The sequence below is a fragment of the Typopeltis vanoorti genome, chromosome 20 (assembly GCF_054136105.1).
Source record: "Typopeltis vanoorti isolate ZY-2024b chromosome 20, IOZ_Tvanoo_1.0, whole genome shotgun sequence".
In the NCBI taxonomy this organism is placed as follows: Eukaryota; Metazoa; Arthropoda; class Arachnida; order Uropygi; family Thelyphonidae; genus Typopeltis; species Typopeltis vanoorti.
Window position 1 is genome coordinate 18,540,407 of NC_143568.1, and position 21,327 is coordinate 18,561,733.

Consider the following 21,327-nt stretch of genomic DNA (forward strand, 5'->3'; position numbering starts at 1 on the left):
TCTCTACTGTATTTCCTCCCTAGTAGGCTATATTAGACCTAATATAGCCTACTAGGGAGGCACCATCAGGACTTTAGGAAAACGGTAGTTTCCTTGCTTCGTTTCTCATTTGCTGTTGTGTAGTACTTGCTTGCACGTGTCTTTATCTTAAGTTCCCATGAGGATGGCAACGTGACGTTGCCGTAATATATTGGAAAGTATATATTAAAGTTTGATTTAATATATATTCTATTATACGCTGTCAATTCCTTAAGTATTTAATAATCATGTTTAATCAGCGTATGAGCCTTTTTACAAAAATTACTATCATCCACGGAGATTCCATTGCACGCAAGGCCCCAATATGGCAAAATGAAGCTGAAGTTATCAAGACAACTGAATCGTCTGACCTTCCTAAAACGCTGCCGAGATAATAAGGTAATCCCAAATTGTGTGAAATTTAATCACTGTTTCTTTTCACAAAAAGCTCTCCGAATCTTTTACCATGCGAGCTGTGCTTTGCTACGTGAACAAATTAACACTACACGCAGTTCCCTAGCTGATGCAAACAAAGCTATTTTAGAAGAAGAGCTTTCTAATACGGTAAATCATGAACTTTGGTCAATTCTACATGACGTCTCGTGCACTGTGGCAAATAAAGAATTAAAAAAAATACGGAGTCGACATATCAACAAGTTTGATAAATTAAAAAAGAACTCGGCGTCCAAACCAAAACTAGAAACCAACACTGTAGTTAACCTTTCTTCAGTTATTTTGAAGCCTGAAGCACTAAACGCTCTGTCATGTGGTCACAACTTCACCATTGCTCCTAGGAATATACCGACTGAAGAATTAATGATCCAGATGAAACTCGGGATTCGCCACCTTCTAAACCACATCGCCAACGATATTAGATTGGACCTGTGTTCTCACAAAAGCAGCACCACCAAAAACCAACATATCCAATAGCAAATACAAGTCTCTACAGGGAATGAAGAAAAACAAATAAATAGTTATCACCAAAGCAGATAAGGGGAATGTCACTGTGGTACTCAATCATACTGACTACACAGGTAAGCTTAATGCTTTACTATTAGATCAGGCTCCTTACCTCCCCAGTGAATACAATCCCACCAACTCACAAATTAGAAAACTCCCCTTATAGAAATGTGTCATTAAGAAAATAAAGAAAATGTGTCATTACGTCCCATAGTGGATGGCATTGATTCCTCCACGTACAAACTAGCTAAATATTTAGCCGAAGCACTCACACATAAAAAACCCAGCCCACTTCAAAGCCAGTGTAGAAAACCTTACACTCCAACATAATGACATAATGGTCAGTTTTGACGTCTCCTCCATATTCACAAATGTCCTCCTCAAAGAAACTTTAGAGGTAATCCAAGCTAAATTTCCTCCCGATATCTCAGCCCTATTTCAGTTCACAATGAACTCAAGCTATTTTGTTTGGCAGGAAAAATTCTACAAACAGATAGAGGGGACAGCCATGGGTTCACCACTTTCCCCACCCTTGGCCAACTTCTTTATGGAGACTTTTGAAGAGAAAGCCTTAAACTCTGCCCCACACAAACCTATCATATGGCTTCGCTATGTTGATGATGTGTTCGCTGTTTGGCCATAGACTTAACACACTCGAACAACCAACACCCTAGAATCAAGTTCACCCTGGAAAAAGATAAAAACAATAGCCTCCCCTTTCTAGACACACTAGTCACCCGCCGACCTGACGGAACCTTGGTTTTCTCAGTTTATAGAAAACCCACCCATACAGGCAGATACATTCACCAACATTCCCCCCTCCCCCTCACAACAATATGGAGTTTTTAAGGCACTATTCAACAGGGCTAAACTAATCTGTTCAAATGACAAAGCCCTAACCACTGAACTAAATCACATCCTTAACACTTTCTCAGCCAATGGCTACTCCCACCCCCAATACTAAAACCAGTAATCCACAATCCCCCCTCCTTTCACAAAAAAGATTATTCTAAATCCATCTCCATTCCCTATATCCGAGGCACCTCGGAAAAATTCAACAAAATCCTAAAAAAAATGACTTGACCTCTTGTTACAGACCATATAGAAAATTGAAATCCATTATCTGCTCCACTGAAGACCAACCACTTCTCCTAGACCTACCTGGTGTATACCAGGTCCCTTGCTATAAATTGTCCTATTTTGGCAAAATAGGCAGGACAGCAAATATTAGAATCTCAGAACACAAGGACTACATCTGATTTCACCAGTACAGCCATTCTGGGCTTGCAGACCATGCTCTGGATACTCGCCACAGAATAAGGTGGAAGAAAGCCACAGTAGGCTATTCATGAAATCAGCCTCAGCCCTTAGGAACATGCCAAACCTCAACAAATTTGGATGCATGAGACTTCCCCAAATTTGGGAAACATACATCAGGAGAACTTCAGCCCAAAGGGCAAGAACACCTAATATAGCCAGCTAGCGGGCGCCATCAGGACTTGAGGAAAATGGTAGCTTCCTCGCTTCGTTTCTCATTTGCTGTTGTATAGTACTTGCTTGCACGTGTCTTTGTATTAAGTTCCCAAGAAGATGGCAACGTGACGTTTGCCAAAATATTGGAAAATATATATTAAAGTTTGATGTAATTTATGTTCTAGTATACGCTACAATTCCTTAAGTATTTAATAATTATAGGACACACACACATGCAAATGTCAATTATTAATAATTCGTTTACCATTAATGAAAGTATTTCTACTCACACTTATCCTTTCCTTTCATTTCCTATTCTCACATGTCTTATAAATGATGGTTCAAATATTTTCATCTTTGAGTATTTCAAATATACCAACCAAATATAGCATTCTAAATAAATCCTAAAACAAACCAATTGTTCTCCCACTGCAGAAGTATTCAAAGTTATCCTCCAAATAATTGCATTGGACCAATTAAAATGAGCGCTGATGCGCTATGCACTATCAAAAACTTTCATACATGGATAAAAATGCAGTCATACGGTTGTGTGCGTCCGCAGATGGGCAAATGAGGCACTCTCCCCTTCCGGGATTGAGTAAGAAATTCCACAAATTATAATCATAAAAGTGATTGAGATATGTACCCTTACACACTCGACCATGGGATGCTTTTTTCTGTCTTAAAATTTTATTATGGGTTGGCCTGTTTTGCCACACGGCAGGGTATCCGTAGAACACGTGTGTTTTATTGCAACAATTAAGCACATGTTCCTGTTTTTGGTTTATCATTTTCTGATTTATGAAAAAAATTTTACATTACTGTTGTGATCAGTGACCAGTTCACTTCACACAATTCACACCTCACTGAGTTAAGCGTGAATTGTAAATCTATAGTGAAACAAATTTGAACAGAAAAATACATTTCTAAAAAGTAAGTGTATGTAATTTAATATTATTTTACTTGTGACTTTTATGATTTTTTTTTCTTTTAAACTGAAATAATTTAATTTAGGATTTTGGGATTAATTAATTAGTTGATTTTTAATAAAATACACCAGTCAATTTTTTTTATTTTATGAAATTTTGTTAAAAACTGTATTAATTCCGAATACTTTTTTTTTCCAAGAATTAAAGATCATTAAAATCGATGTAAAATGAAAATAATGTATTTAGAGTTTACATCAACAAATAATTACATTAAAAAAATGCTAAAAGATGTTTATTGATGTAAAAGCTGTATAACTGAGAGGAGCCCTCCACATAGCCTTTAAAGGAATGCGGAGAACCGACCAGGGCTTCTGACCTAATGTCCAATCCTCACCTTCTCGTGGTGCACCCTGTTGGGTATCTACTTTGATACTGAACGAACGAGGATGGGCTGGCAATTTGGGATTTAGCCGACCAAATTGTATTCTTATTGGTTAAACCAAAATAAAAAATGATGGTACAACATGACAAAATTTCATGCTGGCTGGGGCGTCGCCCGGTTAAACAAGGCCCCCGTTGTTTTCGCCAGGGAACCAGGGCGAACAGCGAAAAGTCAGCTACTGGAACAAATATGAAAACAAACCCCAACTCAACATCACTAGAGTTAAAGATCGGTACTATCAACATAAGAAGCCCGAATGGCAAAGAAATGGAGCTAGCTGAGGAATTAGATAAGTACCAGATCGACATAATAGGGGTGACTGAAACAAAAAAGACCAAAACTGGTGAGATCTTTCTAAGCAATAAATACAAAATGTTATATTCAGGCAATGACAATCAAGGAAAAGAAGGAGTAACCATAGTATTCAACATAAAATACGAGGCTAATCTTCTTGACAAGTAGAGTAATGTGGGCAAATATGAGAATGGGGAACTGGACAATGAGACTTATTTGTGCCTATGGTCCCACAGAAGGTTCTACTAAGGTAGAAGTGGAGGAATTTTTTGATGCTCTAGAAAAGCAACTGACACAATGAAAAAGGAAAAGTTGGTCCTTGTTGGGGATCTAAATAGCAGAGTAGGAAATGATTGCGAGACATACAAAAATATTTTGGGAAAATTTGGAGAAAAGAGCAAAGCTAATAATAATGGCAAATATCTGTTGGATTTCTGCTCAGGACATGGACTGGTTATTACTAACACCCTGTTCCAACATAAAAATGTGCACAAATTCACATGGAGAGAAGACGCTAGGAATAAGAAAAGTCTAATTGACTATGTGATTGTTGATAGTGATGTCTTCTCCCTGGTGCAGGACACCAGAGTGTACAGAGGATTTGGAATTGGAAGTGATCACTATTTAGTCTTGAGCAGGATAAAATTGAATTTCATATTGAAAAGAATACCATGTAAGAAAGTTTTAAAGCGAATAAAAGTTGAGCAGCTCTCAGATGTGAACTGTAGACTAAAATACAGAAAGATTATTGAAAAGAAAATGAAAGAGTTTGAGAACAGGAATCAAACCTTGGAGATTCAGTGGCAAACTCTGAAGAAAACATTGATTGATTCTTCCAGAGAGGCATGTGGTGAGGTTGTGTGCAAGGATAAAAAAATCCTTGGTCAGAACAGGAAGTTAAAGAGGTAGTGAAGGAAAAGAAGAAAGCATATCAAAAGTTCCTGACAAATAAGTCAGCTTTTACTCTTACAGAATACAGAGACAAATGTAAGAAAGCTAAACAGTGTGTAAAACTAGCTAAACAAAAATCATGGGAGGACTTTGGCAAGATTATAGAAAATAAATATCAAGAAGGTGGCAAAATATTCTGGAGGTTGTTGAAGAAGCTTAGGAATGGAGGAAAGAGTGCTGTAAAAGGAGTTAGAGATGATAAAGGTGACATGAAAACAGGAGAAAAAGATATCCTTGAAGTATGGAGTAATTACTTTGAAAAACTGCTAAATGAAACAAGCAGTGATGACAGCACAGTGATAAAAAACACTCAACAGGCATACAGTCAGGAATATATATCCATACCAAAGTATAAAAAGCCATCAAAGGCTTGAAATGTGGAAAGGCAGCAGGAGTAGATGATATTCGATCAGAAATGCTGAAGTATGGTGGTATAAAAGTCTTACAGTGGCTGCACTGCATAGTTCAGAAAGCCTGGACAGAGGGACGAATTCCCGATGATTGGAGTAGAGCTCTCATAGTACCCATATATAAAAAGGGAAATAAAACTGAATGTGAGAATTACAGAGGTATTTCCCTACTGAGTGTTCCTGGCAAGATCTATGCCAGCATACTTGAGAAACGGTTGAGAAGAATTGTGGAAGAAAAGCTTGGTGAAGAACAAGCTGGATTCAGGCCAAATAGAGGCTGTCAGGATCAGATCTTCACTTTACGACAAATAGTCGAGAAAGCATGGGAATATAACAAAGATCTGTATTTAAGTTTTGTCGATTTGGAAAAGGCATATGACAAGGTGCCAAGAGAGAAGCTATTCAATACGCTGCAGTTATATGGTGTCAATGGGGCATTATATCAAGCAATACTTAGTCTTTATTTGAGTTGTAAGTCAGCAGTTAGAATTGAAGGAAGTACAGGAAGATGGTTTAATGTTAAATCTGGTGTGAGACAAGGATGTACATTATCCCCTTATTCATTATCTATATGGATCACATTATGAAGGAAAGTGGTATTAAACCTGATATCAAAATTGGAGATGTTAATGTCAACTCTTTGCTTTATGCGGATGATGTTATACTTCTAAATAAATCCGCTACAAGTCTGCAAGATTCTCTGACTAAATTGAATAGCTGTTGTAATAGATATGGTATGAAGGTCAGCAATAAAAAGACAAAGACAATTGAAAATGTCAACTGTGTTGTGAATGGAGAACCTGTGGAACAAGTAAAACATTTCAACTACTTAGGCACAATTTTTACTGAAGATGGTAAATTAAATTTAGAAATAGACAACAGAATCAGCAAAGCTGTTATGGTGGGAAGTCAATTGAATAAATTCATATGGAATAAGAGAGAAATTAGTCGGAACACTAAATTAGCTGTATACAAGACAGTGTTCAAACCAGTTTTAACTTATGGATCTGAGAGCTGGGTCAGAAGTAATACACTTGACCAAAGACTAGAAGTCCTGAGAAAGATTAGAGGCGTGAACAGATGGCATCATTGGCAATATCATATTAAAAATGAGGATATTAGGAAAGAACTTGACATTGTCAGCATCTAGGAATGCATTAGCAGAGCTAATCTCAGGTGGTATGGTCACTTAAATAGAATGGGAGAGGAAAGATTAGCAAAACAAGTGTTCTCTGCCAGGTTGGCAGGAAAATGACCCAGAGGAAGACCAAGATATAGGTGGATTGATACGGTACAAAGTGCCTTAGACGATAGAAATATGAGATCTGATAATGTTGGAGTCTTGACAAGTAACAGACGGAAGTTAGTAATGATGTAATTTTTTCATGTAGTACTGTCATATCCTGTACACCTCTTGAGGGTACATAGCAGGAATTTGATGATGATGATGATTATTTGTCTCCAAGCGCCCCCTCCAAATTTTTCTGTAGGTGCCCATGCATACAGTGAAATTAATGTGAAATTTGTAGCTCGGGTTGCATAATCCACACAACAGCACACCCAACCGAAATGGCATGTGATGCCACTGATACATACCTATGATAAAGTTTAATTTATAAATTGGGCACAGTAAGAGATTAAACAATAGCTAATAATAAAATAGAACAATTATAACAATATACTGTAATCTCAGCATATGTATTTTTCTTTCCTTAAGAAGTTGAGATCATTCACCTTTTCATTTAAAGGAAGCACTTTATGGCTTCTCTTTGTCATATCCTAATTGCCAGCATCACTACTCTTGCACTTTGGGGCCATTTTGAGTAAAATAAGGGTTACTGGAATACAAGCACTGCGATACCACAATAGTCGATATGATAACTGAGCTGGGTACTAAGTAATTATTGGGCATGTAGTGTATACAGTATAGCATGGATATGCCAGACAAAGGGATGATTCACATCCTAGGCGGGACATTGCAAAATTTCATCACGCTACTCAGAATGGTACACAATTCAAAACTTATGAGTTGTTAATTTCTGGAATTTTCCATTTAATTTAATATTTTTGGGCCGGAGTTGACCGCAGGTAACTGAAACCACGGAAAATGAATCCACAGATGACTGCAGGGGAGGGGGGGGGATTACTGTATATATATTCACTTGACTCCTACTAGATCTGCATTGGTTAATCTGTTGTCTATTTCCATATTTAATTTGCTATATTTACTAAAAATTGTACACAAATAACTGAAGGATTTAATTGTTCTATAGATTCTCCATCTAGAACGTAGTTGATGTGTACATTGTTTCTGTCTATTTTTGTAGTCTTTTTATTGCCGATTTTCATGCCAAATTTGTTACAGTAGTTATTCAGTTTAGGTAAGGAATCCTACAGATTTATTTAAGAATTATAATATCTGCATAGAGTAAGTTTTGATATCAGGCTTAAATGCCACTTCCCTTTATAAATGTGATACATATAGATGCAGAATATTAGGGAAGAGAGAGTGTGCATTTTCTTACACCAGATTTTACATCAAACTGTCATCCTGCACCTGTTTCAATTCTACCCTGACCTAGAGCTCAGATATAGACTATATAATATAGACTAATTGCTTGATATAATGTTCCATGTACACCATGTATAATTATGGCATTTTGGACAGCTTTTCTCTTTGTTCCTTGTCATTCTTCTTTCAGGTTTCTTTCCTTTTCAGCAGCTGCCTGTTTTCAGATTACACTTTGTATGATTCCTTCAGTCTTCTATCATCTCTGTTCAGATGGATAGCTCTCATGCTTTGTTTGAAGTAATCTATTTCCACAAATCTATTTATCTCCTCTGGATGTGTGTCCAACAGTCACATTCATAGGTCATTATACTTTCTATAATCACATGATACAGCATTTTCCCTTGAGATCTTATGGCTCCAAAAAATGCTGTCCATGGTTGTAATAGCCATACGTGCTTGTCCTATTTGAAATGCTATGTCTGCTTCACAGTCAGACTTATCCATCACAGAGCCAAATATTTGAAGGCATCTACTTCTTCTGCAGCTTATCCCACTTAAGTGGGGTTGCTGTTTCTAACGAATTTCCTCTATCCTCCTGTTTTGGGTTGTAACCACGTCCAATTTCTTCATCCTCAGGTCCTCCTTTACCAGTTCCCTCCATCTCTTCTTTGTCTACCTGCACTTCCTCTTCCCCTACACATCCATCTGCATGACCTTTCTTCCCACATTCTAATCCTCCCTCCTCATCACATGACTAAACCATCTCAACCTTGCCTCCTGTATCTTCTCTCCTAAGTTCGTAACTTGCACCATTTCCCTTATGTAGTCATTTCTCAAACGATCCTTTCTGGTCATACCACACATCCACCTAAGCATTCTCATCTATGCTACCACCATCCTGCTGATGTTATTTTTCCTCAGGGCCAGTTTCAATAACATATGTCATAGCTGGTCTCTCTGCTGTCCTGTAGATTTTTCCCTTTAGATTGACTTGCACCCTCATATCACATTGCACTCCAGCCATCTCTCTCTCTCTCCCCAGTTCCACTATCCAGTTTGTATCTTGCATCCCACTTCCTTATCAGCCTCTCCATTCTCTTTCACTATTGAACTTAAGTACCTAAAATCACTAACCTTCCTGATGACATTTCCTTTCAGCTCCAGATCTGTCTCTTGGCTGCCATTCACTTTGCAACACATGTACTCTGTCTTACTTCTATTCAGCCTCATACCTCTCACTCTTCCATCTTTCCAGTTTAGCTGCCACTTCTTCTCTTGATTCTGCACACAGCACAATGTCATCCACTTACAACATTGTCCAAGGTGCATCTTCTCTCACCTCTTCCATCACCACCTCCATCACAGTATTAAACAGGAATGGACTTAATACTGACCCAGATGATCAAACCGACTATCACTTGAAAGTTTTCTGTCTCTCTCAGGCAGGTCAGAACTCTTGTACTCACATTTCTGTACATCTCCTGCACCGACTTGACATATTTCTCTGGGACCTTCTTCTTCCTCAGACACCTCCAGACTCCTTGCCTTGGCACTCTATCATACACTTTCTCCAGATCAATAAACACCAGATATATAGCTCCCATTGTTTCTCTCAAAACTTTTCCATCATCTGCCATAACCCAAAGATAGCATCTGTCATTGATCGATGAGACATGAAACCAAACTGCACCTTTGCAATCTCCACCTCCTCCCTCAGTCTTCCATCAAGAACCTTTTCTAGGATTTTCATTGTGTAGGACATCACCTTTACCTTTGTAAATAGGGACAACAGTACTTTCCCTCCATTCCTTGGGTATATTTTCCTGTTGACAAACTTTTATTAACAGGTCCCACAGCAAGTCAATTCCTTCTTCCCCCAGTGTCTTCCATGCCTCCACTTTGGATCCTGTCAGGACCCACCGATTTTTCATTCTTCATCCTCTTTATAGCTTCCTCAACTTCTACTCTACTTATGTTCTGCACCATCCCCTCATAAGGCAGCCCATCTTTGTGAATCCTCACATTTTCATCGTTCAAAAGCCCTTCAAAGTATATTCTCCATCTGTTTCTTACACCCACATCCCTCCCTAATACTCTTCCTACAGAGTCTTTGATCTGCCTCACATGTATGTTGTCCTTTGATACATTAGTTCTACATTTTTACAGTCGATAAATTTTTCTCTGTCCTTCCTTTGTTTCTAATTAATCATAAAGATCTTGATATGCTGGCTTTTTGCTTTCTCTCTCTGTACTCTTCTCTGTCATCTTCCACTCTTGACTCATCCCACTTCTTCTTTGCCTCCTTTTTAGCCTTCACTGCTTCTTGCACATTATTATTCCACCACCACCAGCCATCCTTCTGTCCTCTAATCTTTCCAGATGTTTCGTCAAGCACCTCAATTGCACCCGAATTGCTTTTGAATTATGTCTCCACCAATCTTGTACAGTTTCTAGTCCGTCTGAAATCCTAAGCCCTCTCCTTGAAAAGGTTCCTCACACTCTCTTTTAAGTGAAACCACTGTCTTCATCCCATGGCTTCCAAAGGTTATTATCTTCGACCTTTATTTTAAAGTCTGCACACAGCCGCCAGTGTTGCTGTGTACTTGATCTATTGGGATTACCTTACAATTTGTTACTTCCTTAAGGTGTTTTCTTCTAGTCAAGATGTAGTCAATCTGTGAACTGTTGTTCTGCTCCTAAATGTTATCAAATGCTCTTCCCTCTTTCAGAAAAATGAGTTTACAGTTGCCAGATCAAATGCTACTGCGAAGTTCACAATCCTCTCTCCTTCCTGGTTCATCGTTCCCTCTTCATCGTCGCCCAATGCACCCTTTCACAGTCCCTATTCTGTATTCCTGTGTGCCCATTCAAGTCTCCTCCAATAATCACCATCTCGTTTTCTTCCAATTTCCTCATTTCTTTCCAGACACATTCCAGAACTCATCTTTCTTCTCTGCTGTACAGCCAACTTGTGGCGCATATGCACATAAGACGTCAACTTGCTCTTCTCCACTACCCAGTTTCATTTGCATGATCCTATTGTTCCTCCTACCGACTTCCAGTACTTCAACCTTCATTCTGCTACACACCACAATTCCAACACCATTTCTTCCCCTTTATTCGCTCCGGAATAGAACAATTTATACCCGTCTCCCAGTTCCTTCCCCTGTTCCCCCCCTCCACCTCGTCTCCTGTACACATAAGATATTCAACTTCCTCTTTCTCATTATGTTTGCCACCTTCCAGCCATGCTTCCAACATTCAATGTTCCCACTCACACCATTCTCTCCTGCTGGGCTCGCTTCTTTAACTGCATCCATCCCTGCAGTAGCCCTTGTACACTTCTCGCAGGTGTAGGGTGATGTAGCTTTGTATCACCTAAGAGATATGCCTTAGCCCTTGTATCAATTTCTTGACTCATTTGACTCATTAGTTAGAGATGGCAGTGAAGTTTTATGACTGGATTCCCTTCCTGACATGAACCATTTATCTGGGCTTGAGACTGGCACCTATTGGAGTTACAGTATCTTGTCCCCTTCGGTGGCTGCATAAGACGAAATGAAACAGCAAAATAGGAAAGATTTATGCCTAGCCCTCAAATACTCTAATAGTATTTGGGGGGGAGGGAAGAAGAAAAGAAAGAAGGGGAAGACCAGTCTACAGATAATATAACAGATGTATATTACATGAAATAAGGTATGGTCCAGCATCAGGTACCTCGGGCATCTACTGATGCCTTATAATATCTTGGCTCCATTAAACAAGGCTACCATTTTATAATTATAGCTTAATCTTCAAATGCAGTAAGAGATAAAAACAGGTGATCTTGCATTTTTTTATTAATAGGCATTTGAATTAAACTGAGGGTTGTAGGTTCAGTTATTACCATGCTTCCCCCCTCTTTGATATAATCATGGCATATATAATAAATCATTTCAAACATTATTTGCAAAAATGATACATTATTATTCTGCTTTCTTACTTAATTTAAGTAATTAGATTGCCCTGCTGCATTTGGAATTCTAATAGCATATATCATTTTTTTTTAATGCCTTAGTCTGTTATACCAGCAGTTTCAAACCACAGATCTTACAATTTCTTAATTTTTTAATGGTTTAATTCACAACATAAGGCAATAATAAGAAAATGAATAATATATCTGCTTAGTTGCAGATATTTTACTAGTTTTACATTCAGCATCTTCAATAGCACGAACAGTTTGTCATAGTATACACAAACAGCAACCATTAGTTAATAGTGAGAACAGTTTAAAATTATAATGGCCATCATAAAGAACTAAGTCCTAATCGGTGCCATCTGTTGTTGGATAAGGAGAGGTTTACAAGTATTAATTTGATCTTAAAATGATAATCTCATGGACTTTTGGTAAATTGATAAAGCCATAATTGAGGTTTGGGGAATGTTTTAAAGCTTTGATTCCAAAAATAGTCTCTCTAACTTGTAATGACTTCCATGTAGCACTTTTTTCATTTAATCCTGCCAGTCCTCACTTGCCATAATGATGGTGCTGGAAGTATTTTTTTGTTTTCCTAAGCAGATGTCAAAAGATCTTATCTGTCTGTAGTAATCTAGATCACAAGTACAGGATACTTTATATAGTCCTGGATGTAATAAAGCAATGCTTCCCAAACTTATGGCTGTAAAGGCCCTGTTGGAAAAATTAAAATATTTCATGGCACCCACTGGAAAAAAAAATTGTAATATAGACATATATTATTATAATATTTATTGTATTTATATTCAATACAAAATATACACAGCGAATATTGCAAAAATGAAATGCAAATATTAACATTTTTAGCATCTTATATACACATTTGACATGGCACACACTTAGTCTTAAAACATTTTAAATTTGTTTTCATTATTTCATGGCTCCCGTCAACAAAACTAACGACCTCCAAGGGGGCCGTGGCCCACAGTTTGGGAAGCTCTGTAATAAAGGATAAAGTTTGTCGTTTGGTGAATGGATGAAGGTTGCTAGTTTTATATATGGTTTAAAATGCAGCTTATATTTATTAAGCACTCTTGATATCTTTTCAGATGTGTTCTGAAGATATGGAATATTATTATTATTATGTAACACCCCCAGGGAGTCCAAAGTCTTATCGAGGACAGGCACTTGCTCTTCAACTCTGTGTCTCCACCAACCTCAACTACCTTCATCATCTACACGTATGCCATCTACCACTGACCATCACCACTAGTATTTTCACAAACATCCATGCCCATGGCAGGATTTGAACTCGCAGTCTTTTGGCTCGAGAGTGAATACACTAATCACTCGGCCAACCAGGCCGATAGTATATATATTAGTAGTTTTGCTGTGGTCTTGTGTATTAAATCCACCAGAATATATGGAGCACCAAAAATTCACAAACCTGATCATCCCCCCATGTCCACTTGTTGATAATATAAACAGTCCTTTATACATATTTGCTAAACAGCTGAATTACTTGCCTGTCCCCTCCAAGGTAACTCTCCCTCCTTTATAAAAAGTTTTGTTGGCTTTAAAAGTTTTTAAAAAACATATCCTAAAAAGTTCAGACAACAATTAGCTTCGATATTACCTCACTGTTTACTGGTGTACCATTAATTTGAAACCCTTGATCTGATAAAATCTCATTTCTTCCAGCTATATTAGAATTATTCAAACTTATAGTAGATGCTAGTTGTTTCATATGGAAAGGAAAAATATATAAACAACTGGATAGGCAGCCATGAGTTCACCCCTTTCTCCCACTTGAGCCAATTTCTACAAGAACACTTAGAGAAACTAGTACTCATTACACCCACTGATTTGGCTGCTCTGTAGTTAATGTGTTTGCTATTTGGTCACATGGTCCAGACATATTAGTTACATTTTTAGTGCATTTTAATAGCCAACATCATCTAATTCCTGACATGTACCCTCAAGGAGTGTACAGGATATGATAGTACTACATGAAAAATTTACATCATTACTAACTTCCTATCTACAATTTTCCTCCAAATTAATCTGTTACCTATCAAGACTCTAACATTATCAGATCTTATATTTTTGTCTTCCAAGGTAGTTTTTACTGTATAAATCCACCTATATCTTGATTGGCCTCTTGGTCTTTTTTCCTGCCAACCTAGCAGAGAACACTTGTTTTGCTAATCTTTCCTCTCCCATTCTGTTTAAGTGACCATACTACCTGAGATTAGCTCTGCTAACACATTCTTGGTTCTTTCCTAATATCCTCAATTTCAGTATGATACCATATTTAATAGCCAATATCCTAAAATCCGCTTTGATGGAAAAAGAATAAAATAACTGTCTGTCCTTCCTTGATACCCAATCACACACTTTTCAAATGATTCTTTATCTTTTTCTATTTATAGAAAGCTTACACATACTGGAGGGTATGTACACAGATAATCACACTATCATCTAGCACAGACAGCAATTTCAGACATAACAGAGACCATACTGTTTTGGAAATTCTTGGAGACAGTATAGTATCGTAAAAACACTATCATACAGAGCCAGAGGTATATGTTCTAACGATACTGCTGAGCTCACCCACCTTTGCTGCACTTTGTAAATAAATAAATAAATGTTAAATATAAATATTAAATGTAAATATAAAAATATAAAAGAAAAATCACAAAAGAAACAAAAGAAAAGAAATGAAGAAATTGTGAAAGAACTAAACCAGGAATCGGTAATAGAAAATATAAACATAAATGGATGGAACACGTTGAAAGAATGAAAATAGAAAGATTACCAAAACAAATATTAAATTACAGATCATTAGGAAAATATAAAAGAAAACTAGGATGTTCTCTAAAGAAATTTAATGATGACTTCTGTGGCTGGAACAGGCCTAAATCCATGAAAAGTATATAGATGATAAAAATATAAAGTATAAACTCGATGTCACATTTAAACTGTATATCTAACTAGCAACACTCATCAAAGGATAGACTGTCCTTTATCACATCTAGAAGTATATAAAGTTCCTTGTTTATGACCTTACATGCTAGGGACAGATGGGAAGATCTGTTGACATCCTCCTCAGAGAACATAAAAAATACATTCAGCACTATTTCTCTAGTAAGTTGGGATTGGCAGACCATGCTTTGGACACCACTTCACACAGGATTAGATTTAAAAACCAAAGTGCTATATAAAAGTTGTTCCATGTCTGGAATCAACATCAACTTTCAAACATTTCCCAAACCTCAAGTATTGCTTTATTAATTTACCAAAATTCTTGGAGACAGTCATTTTAAGATCAAATTAATACTCATTAATCTCTCTTTATCCAACAGATGGCACCAGTTCGGACTTTAGTTTTTTGTCTTGTCCATTACAATTTTAAACTATTCCATGTATTAACTAATTGTTGCCATTTGCAAACTGTATTCTGAAGATGCTGAGTATAAAACTAGTAAAATATCAGCAGCCAAGTAAATAAATATATACTTTATTTTCTTATTATTCTCCTGTGTTGTGAATTAAACTGCTAAAAAACTTAAGATGCACTGCTTATGCTTTTCTACATATCTCAGTTTTTTTATTTTTTACTATAGATGATTTCCAACTGTAGTAAAAAATAGAATCCAAACTAAATGCTTCGTGAATCCATCATAATTTATGCTTCAGTCAGGAGAATCATGTTGTTTTTCCTTATTGATAGTATTTAGTTGTGCATTTTTTTCATCTTCTTCCTTAGGAAAGAAAGTGTTCTTCTCCTCATTCTGTGGTAAGATGGATTTGCTCTCTCATGCACTAAGCTATTTATTTATCGTATGATATTACATGGTCATGAGGTCCTTTTTACAGGAAAGTATGGCACCATCTCAATTTCCCCCTAATTTTATCTGGGCTCGAGACCCGCATAGCTGATGAATGAGGCCTATGACTGGGTCTTGGGTATTCCTGACTGTAATCCATGTGTGTGTGTTTACAGGGCTGGTTTGCCTGTTCTGGGGCATGAAAAACCTGAGTTTCTGTGTGAAAAAAAAAAACCCTATGAGACCGGCTAACTCACCTTTCGTCAAAACCAGGTCTTTCCGACCAAAGGGCTTCGTCTATACCAACTGAGCTACGGAGGCTCCACTAAGCTATAAATACAATATATGCAGATACTGGTATTTATCCCTTGTCTTGTTGTTCCCTTAAAATCGCAATAAATTCACATAAGTTTCATGTCAGGTTATATGTTTGTTGTATATTTATTTTTTTATATTGGATCTTCATAATTTTTCTTTTTACTTTATTTGCCACTCTTGCACACTTAATTCTTGTCTTTGGTTTATTGGCTCCTTTTCAGTTTTATTAATTTAATATCTCACAAAAATGTGAAAATTGTTAATTATTGGTTAATTTTATATTCTGACACCAGTAGGTTCACTCTCTCTCTCTCTCTCTAACATAGCTTAGGATTAAGTTGAAATGTCATGCAACAGTTTGTGGCTTTTTTGCTTTAGCTGTAATTCTAGATAACATGTGATAATTATTGATAACACTTTTTTTTTGTTAATCTGCCTTACTACTAGTATATTATGTAGCTGTGTACATTTTTTCATCTACTTCCTTTTTTTTTTTTTTTTTTCAGTTTTTAAGAAAATGAAGTAGATGAGAAAATATACACAACATTTAAAATCTTTTTTAAAAATGTTTTTCATTATTGATAGTATTTAGTTGTGCATTTTTTTTCATCTTCTTCCTTAGGAAAGAAAGTGTTCTTCTCCTCAAAGGGAAAAGAAGATGCAAAAAAGAAAAAAGAAATCTGAACAATTTATGAAAATGGATAATGAAAAAAAAATGGGTGAAACTGTATCAGATGCACCTGATGGAACAGGTGCATCTGATACAGACCCAGTAACAGAAAAAGCTGAAATAAATGAAAACATAAGTGAACAACCAGCAACAAATTCAAGAAAAAGAAAGATACCTACTTCTGAAGCAGACATTAAAAAGAAGTCTCGTACTGATATACATAAGAAGGAAGGTATGGATTGTTTTGTAATATACCTGATGTATGAGTATCCTGAAGAACCATTTTCTTTCTTTTAAGATAATTCTTTATATGGCTTTAGTTGATGCCTTAAAGAAATCCTGTTTATTAATGCTACAAAGGGCATTTCAAACTAATGTGGTATAGTGATATCAGATTTGTTTGTTTTCATCATCATAATTATCATCAAATTCTTTATATATATATATATATATCCTTAAGGTGTGTACAGGATACTATGGTAATACATTTTTAAGTGTGCATTATTACTAGCTTCCTGTCAACAGTTTTCTTTCATATTGATGTCTTAGTTTTCAGGAATGCAATATTCTTATAACTGGCACTGCTAATTGGCTTAATCCACCCATATTTTGGTCTTCCTTTGGGTGTCTTTTTTTTCTCCACCACCTGCACTAGATACCTGTTTTTGTTAACCTTGCCTCACCCATTCTATTTGAATAACTATAATACATTAGACAGACTGCTTTCAGATTCTTGAATGCTGTCTTATTTTTCATCTGATTCTGCTAGTGATTCCATTTTGTTATTCCTCTTCCTTTTTCTCAAAAACTGACGTAGCTGTTGTCTTTAGTCTTTGATCAACTATCTTATCTTTAACCCAACTCTCAGATATATAAGTTAAAGGTGATGATTTGAATATTATCTTATATATTGCTAGTTTAGTTTTTTTGGCTACTTTCTCTCATTATTATTATCATTATCATCACACACACACACCTCGTCATGCCATAACTTAAATGCATTTACTGTCTTCACTCACCACACTTTTGGGCAATGCATTCCAAATGCTCATACCTGTCTCCAGCTATTCTCTGGCTGTGGACAGGGATGAGTAAGTTTTTTTGAATCCACGTTGATCTGGTATTTACCCATTACCATCCCCTCCCCTTTCTATTCACTAAGCTCTGCAGTTTGTATTCCTTCAATCTGTCCTCATACTCAAACATCAAAGAGACCTGAAACTACCTTAGTCAGTTGTTCTCTGAACCCTCTCTAGCATCTGTTCATCCTTTTTGAAAGCCAGGTAATCAAATCTGCATGCAGTACTTCATATGTAGTGTGATCAAAGTCTTATACAATGGTATCATGTGACATCCTTACTTCTTCAGGTCACTATTCTTTGCATCATCACCATCCACTGTGCTGCACTTACAATTTTAGCAAAATGTCTTAGAAATTTCAGTCCCTATCCACTATCAATCTTAGATTTTTCGTCTCCTCTACCTCCTTTAAGATATCCCCCCCACCAATCTTATTACTCTGCATCCTATCTCATCTGCTTCCTAAATTTCAAAACCATGTACTTTGCTTGAAATTTGATGTCTTTCAGTTCAACTTTCCTGGCAGTGAGATTATCTTCTTCACTGATTTTAATATGCACAAAACCAACTGGCTTTCCTTCCCCCACAGTCCAAACAGGTAGAGATGCTGAGACACAAATAATCTTATGCAAATTGTTCACATGCCCATGAGTACAATATAACTTCAGTCACTTCCCAAAAACTCTGCCCCTCTTCCTCACTAATGATCCCTCCAAATATACTATGAAATTTGTATCCCCCCCCCCCTTCTGTAATTCAGACCACAACCTTGTTCTAATCTCTTCCCCACCAAGTAACACCCACAGCAATTCTCAACCAAGAATATCACCTACATCATAACAAAGCCAAGTGGAATGATCTCTGATTTTTATGCCTCATTCCCATGGTTGGATACTGCAATTTGCTATCATTAAGAACTCTGCCTTCTCTTTACTGCTTACATTAAAGCCCAAAACAGATGCAAGTAAATCATCAATGCATCAAAAACTGATTTCCAAAGAGCCAAAAGCAGAAAACTTGCATCGTGCCCAAATGGTTGCTGCATATTTTGGTTTCTGGCTAAAATAGTTGGCCACAACTTTTGCTCAACACTGTTCTTACCATTACTACACCCAGACAGGACTATTGCATCATTACTCACACAGAAAGCCAATCAGAAAAGAAAGGCATCATACTTTTCCTCAAATGCCTGTGTAGATGATTTTGGTAAATGTCCCCCAACCAGTCCATAAACACTCAATCCCTCCTCTGACCACTTATCCAGGAAGTGAACAGAAAAATCTTATCTGAATTAAATACTAAAACCTCCAGGCCCTGACTGCATTCTTGCAATTGGCTTGAAGATTTATTGTCCAGAATTGACTCCTATTCTATGTCTCCTTTTATGCTCTCATCTCAGTCCTCTCCAGAGTAATGGAGATAACCATTAGCACCCAACTCATTTGCTACTTTGAAAGTACTCAGATAATAAGTAACTGCTAGTATGGATTCAGCAGGGGATCTGCTCATCTATGTCACCTACCTCAGGATAAGCACCATGGAAAAGTTTCTGGCAAATCCCATGTGATTGCACTAATATCCCTAAGGCTTTTGATTGAGTCTGGCACAAGGGCCTATAAAGTAAGCTTCCATCATTGTCCCATGACAGACACTAGTTTTCTTACTGGATACATGTGATGGTAGATGGTTCCCTCTCTACTAACTATGCAACTAATGCTGTGATCCCACAAGGTTCTGTTCTCTAACGTACCTTCTTTCTTCTATACATCAGTGACCTGCTCCAGTTGACCACCACTCCAATACACAGTACACTACCAAGTCTAGCCATCAATACTGTTACAACTTGAACAGCACATAAACTTTAAATCTATCAATAAATCATGTACAGCTTTCAGCACGTACAAACAATATGTATAAAGTGCATATAGTTCGAAACTCAATGTTCGAAATGTCCCCTTTTGCCTTCACGCTTTCAGATGGCCAATCAAATTGTGATATGTGATCGGGTACATTTGCCTCCAACCACTGTTGTGTGGTCCTCACCTTGTGTGCAGGGGATGAGTCATGTTGGAAAGCCCGCTGCCTACGATAAAACAAGGTGTTGTTCAGGGGCTCATACCATAATTTCCAGCATGGTGTCTTTATACACTTAGGCAGAGTTTTTGACTCCTTTCTTGCAGAAATGCTGCAACTTGGATACTCCCCCCCCCCCCCCCCCCCAGATATGTCATTTCTCGCCAAACCATCACTGACACTGAGTAATGACCTCTGAATCCTGGGTGCTATGTGACCATCTGGGACATATTCCTGATCTCATTTTGGCTGTAAACGACCCTTTAATGAAAATCTTCTTGTTTGTGAAGAGTACAGCCGTTTGTCTGTTGTTTGGATACCGCCAGAGAAGTGCCTTTAATTTTATCACCCTCTACCACATAAGTTGTGGTGTCAGGAAGTGTTCAGTAGAATAACAATAGACTCTCTCTCTCTCACCGGCAGGTCATCAGTTAGTACACGTGACATCATTCTCTGCAAAACATTCATCTCTTGCAACATCACTTGTTGCTTTCTCACAGGATTACAGTGGAAGCATGCCTTCACAGCCATCACAAGTTGTTGCATCCTAATTCAGCGTGGTTGACCTGTTCTTTTGCAGTCAGATATATCTTCTGCATTGTTATAATGGTTAATATCAGATACACAAACATCCTATTACTCCCAAGTGTTTTTAGCATGTTGAAAATAATAGGTGGCTGCATTTCAACCTTGTAATGTGCATAAATAAAAATGTAATGTTATTACAGCTACACGGTTCCCATAATCTCTTCACTTCAAGTTAACCTGTACAGCTGGACTACTCTCTCTCTACTGATAAACATGCAAATGTTTACTGTGCACAGTGCCACTAACAGAACCAGGCTCATGCAATTCTGTAGGCGGTGCAGAGTGTGTGCAGAAGTTGTAACAGTATTTATGTCAAGACTATATAATTAGCTTGTTTTACAAGGTAGGTTCCAAAAGTTTCAGGCCTGAGACACAAAATTCGCACCAATTTTAAAATGCTGTATGTGATAAATAATACGGGGAGCTTAGTGTTACAGTTTCAACTCTCTACCTGCATAATTCAGTTGGAGGCACTTGTTTGACTAACATGTGGCATGCCAAGTGATGATGTTTTTCACTAAAAAAGAACTTTCTCCAAGTGCTATGAAACAGTGATTAGATGATGTTTATGGGAAAGCTTCTTCATATTCCTAATGAACCATGGAGAAATGTGCTAAACAGTTTCACCTAGGAAGACGGCGCATCTAAAACGATCCTTATTATAGTTGGCCTGTGGAATTGATAACTGAGATAAATGTCTCTCGTATTGAAGAAGAACTGCTCAATGACAGATGGCCGAAGATCCAAGAAATCTCAGCAAGGTTGGGGCTTTCTATAACAACTGTCTTTCGCATCATTCACAAGAAGCTTCACATAACGAAGGT

The 21,327-nt window shown here is 37.2% G+C and overlaps 1 protein-coding gene across 5 annotated transcripts in view; it reads left to right on the plus strand.

Annotated features, from left to right (window-relative positions):
- Positions 1-21,327, plus strand: part of LOC150095263 (regulator of chromosome condensation-like) — a 165,630-nt gene that overhangs the window by 56,495 nt on the left and 87,808 nt on the right. For all 5 annotated transcript variants that reach the window (XR_016550030.1, XM_090409791.1, XM_090409789.1 and 2 more), the window contains exon 3: positions 16,715-16,994. Coding sequence is in view for 4 of the 5 variants with exons in the window: in XM_090409791.1 (XP_090265917.1) it covers positions 16,715-16,994 (280 nt within the window). In the remaining variant the exon portion in view is untranslated. The remainder of the gene's footprint in view (positions 1-16,714; positions 16,995-21,327) is intronic.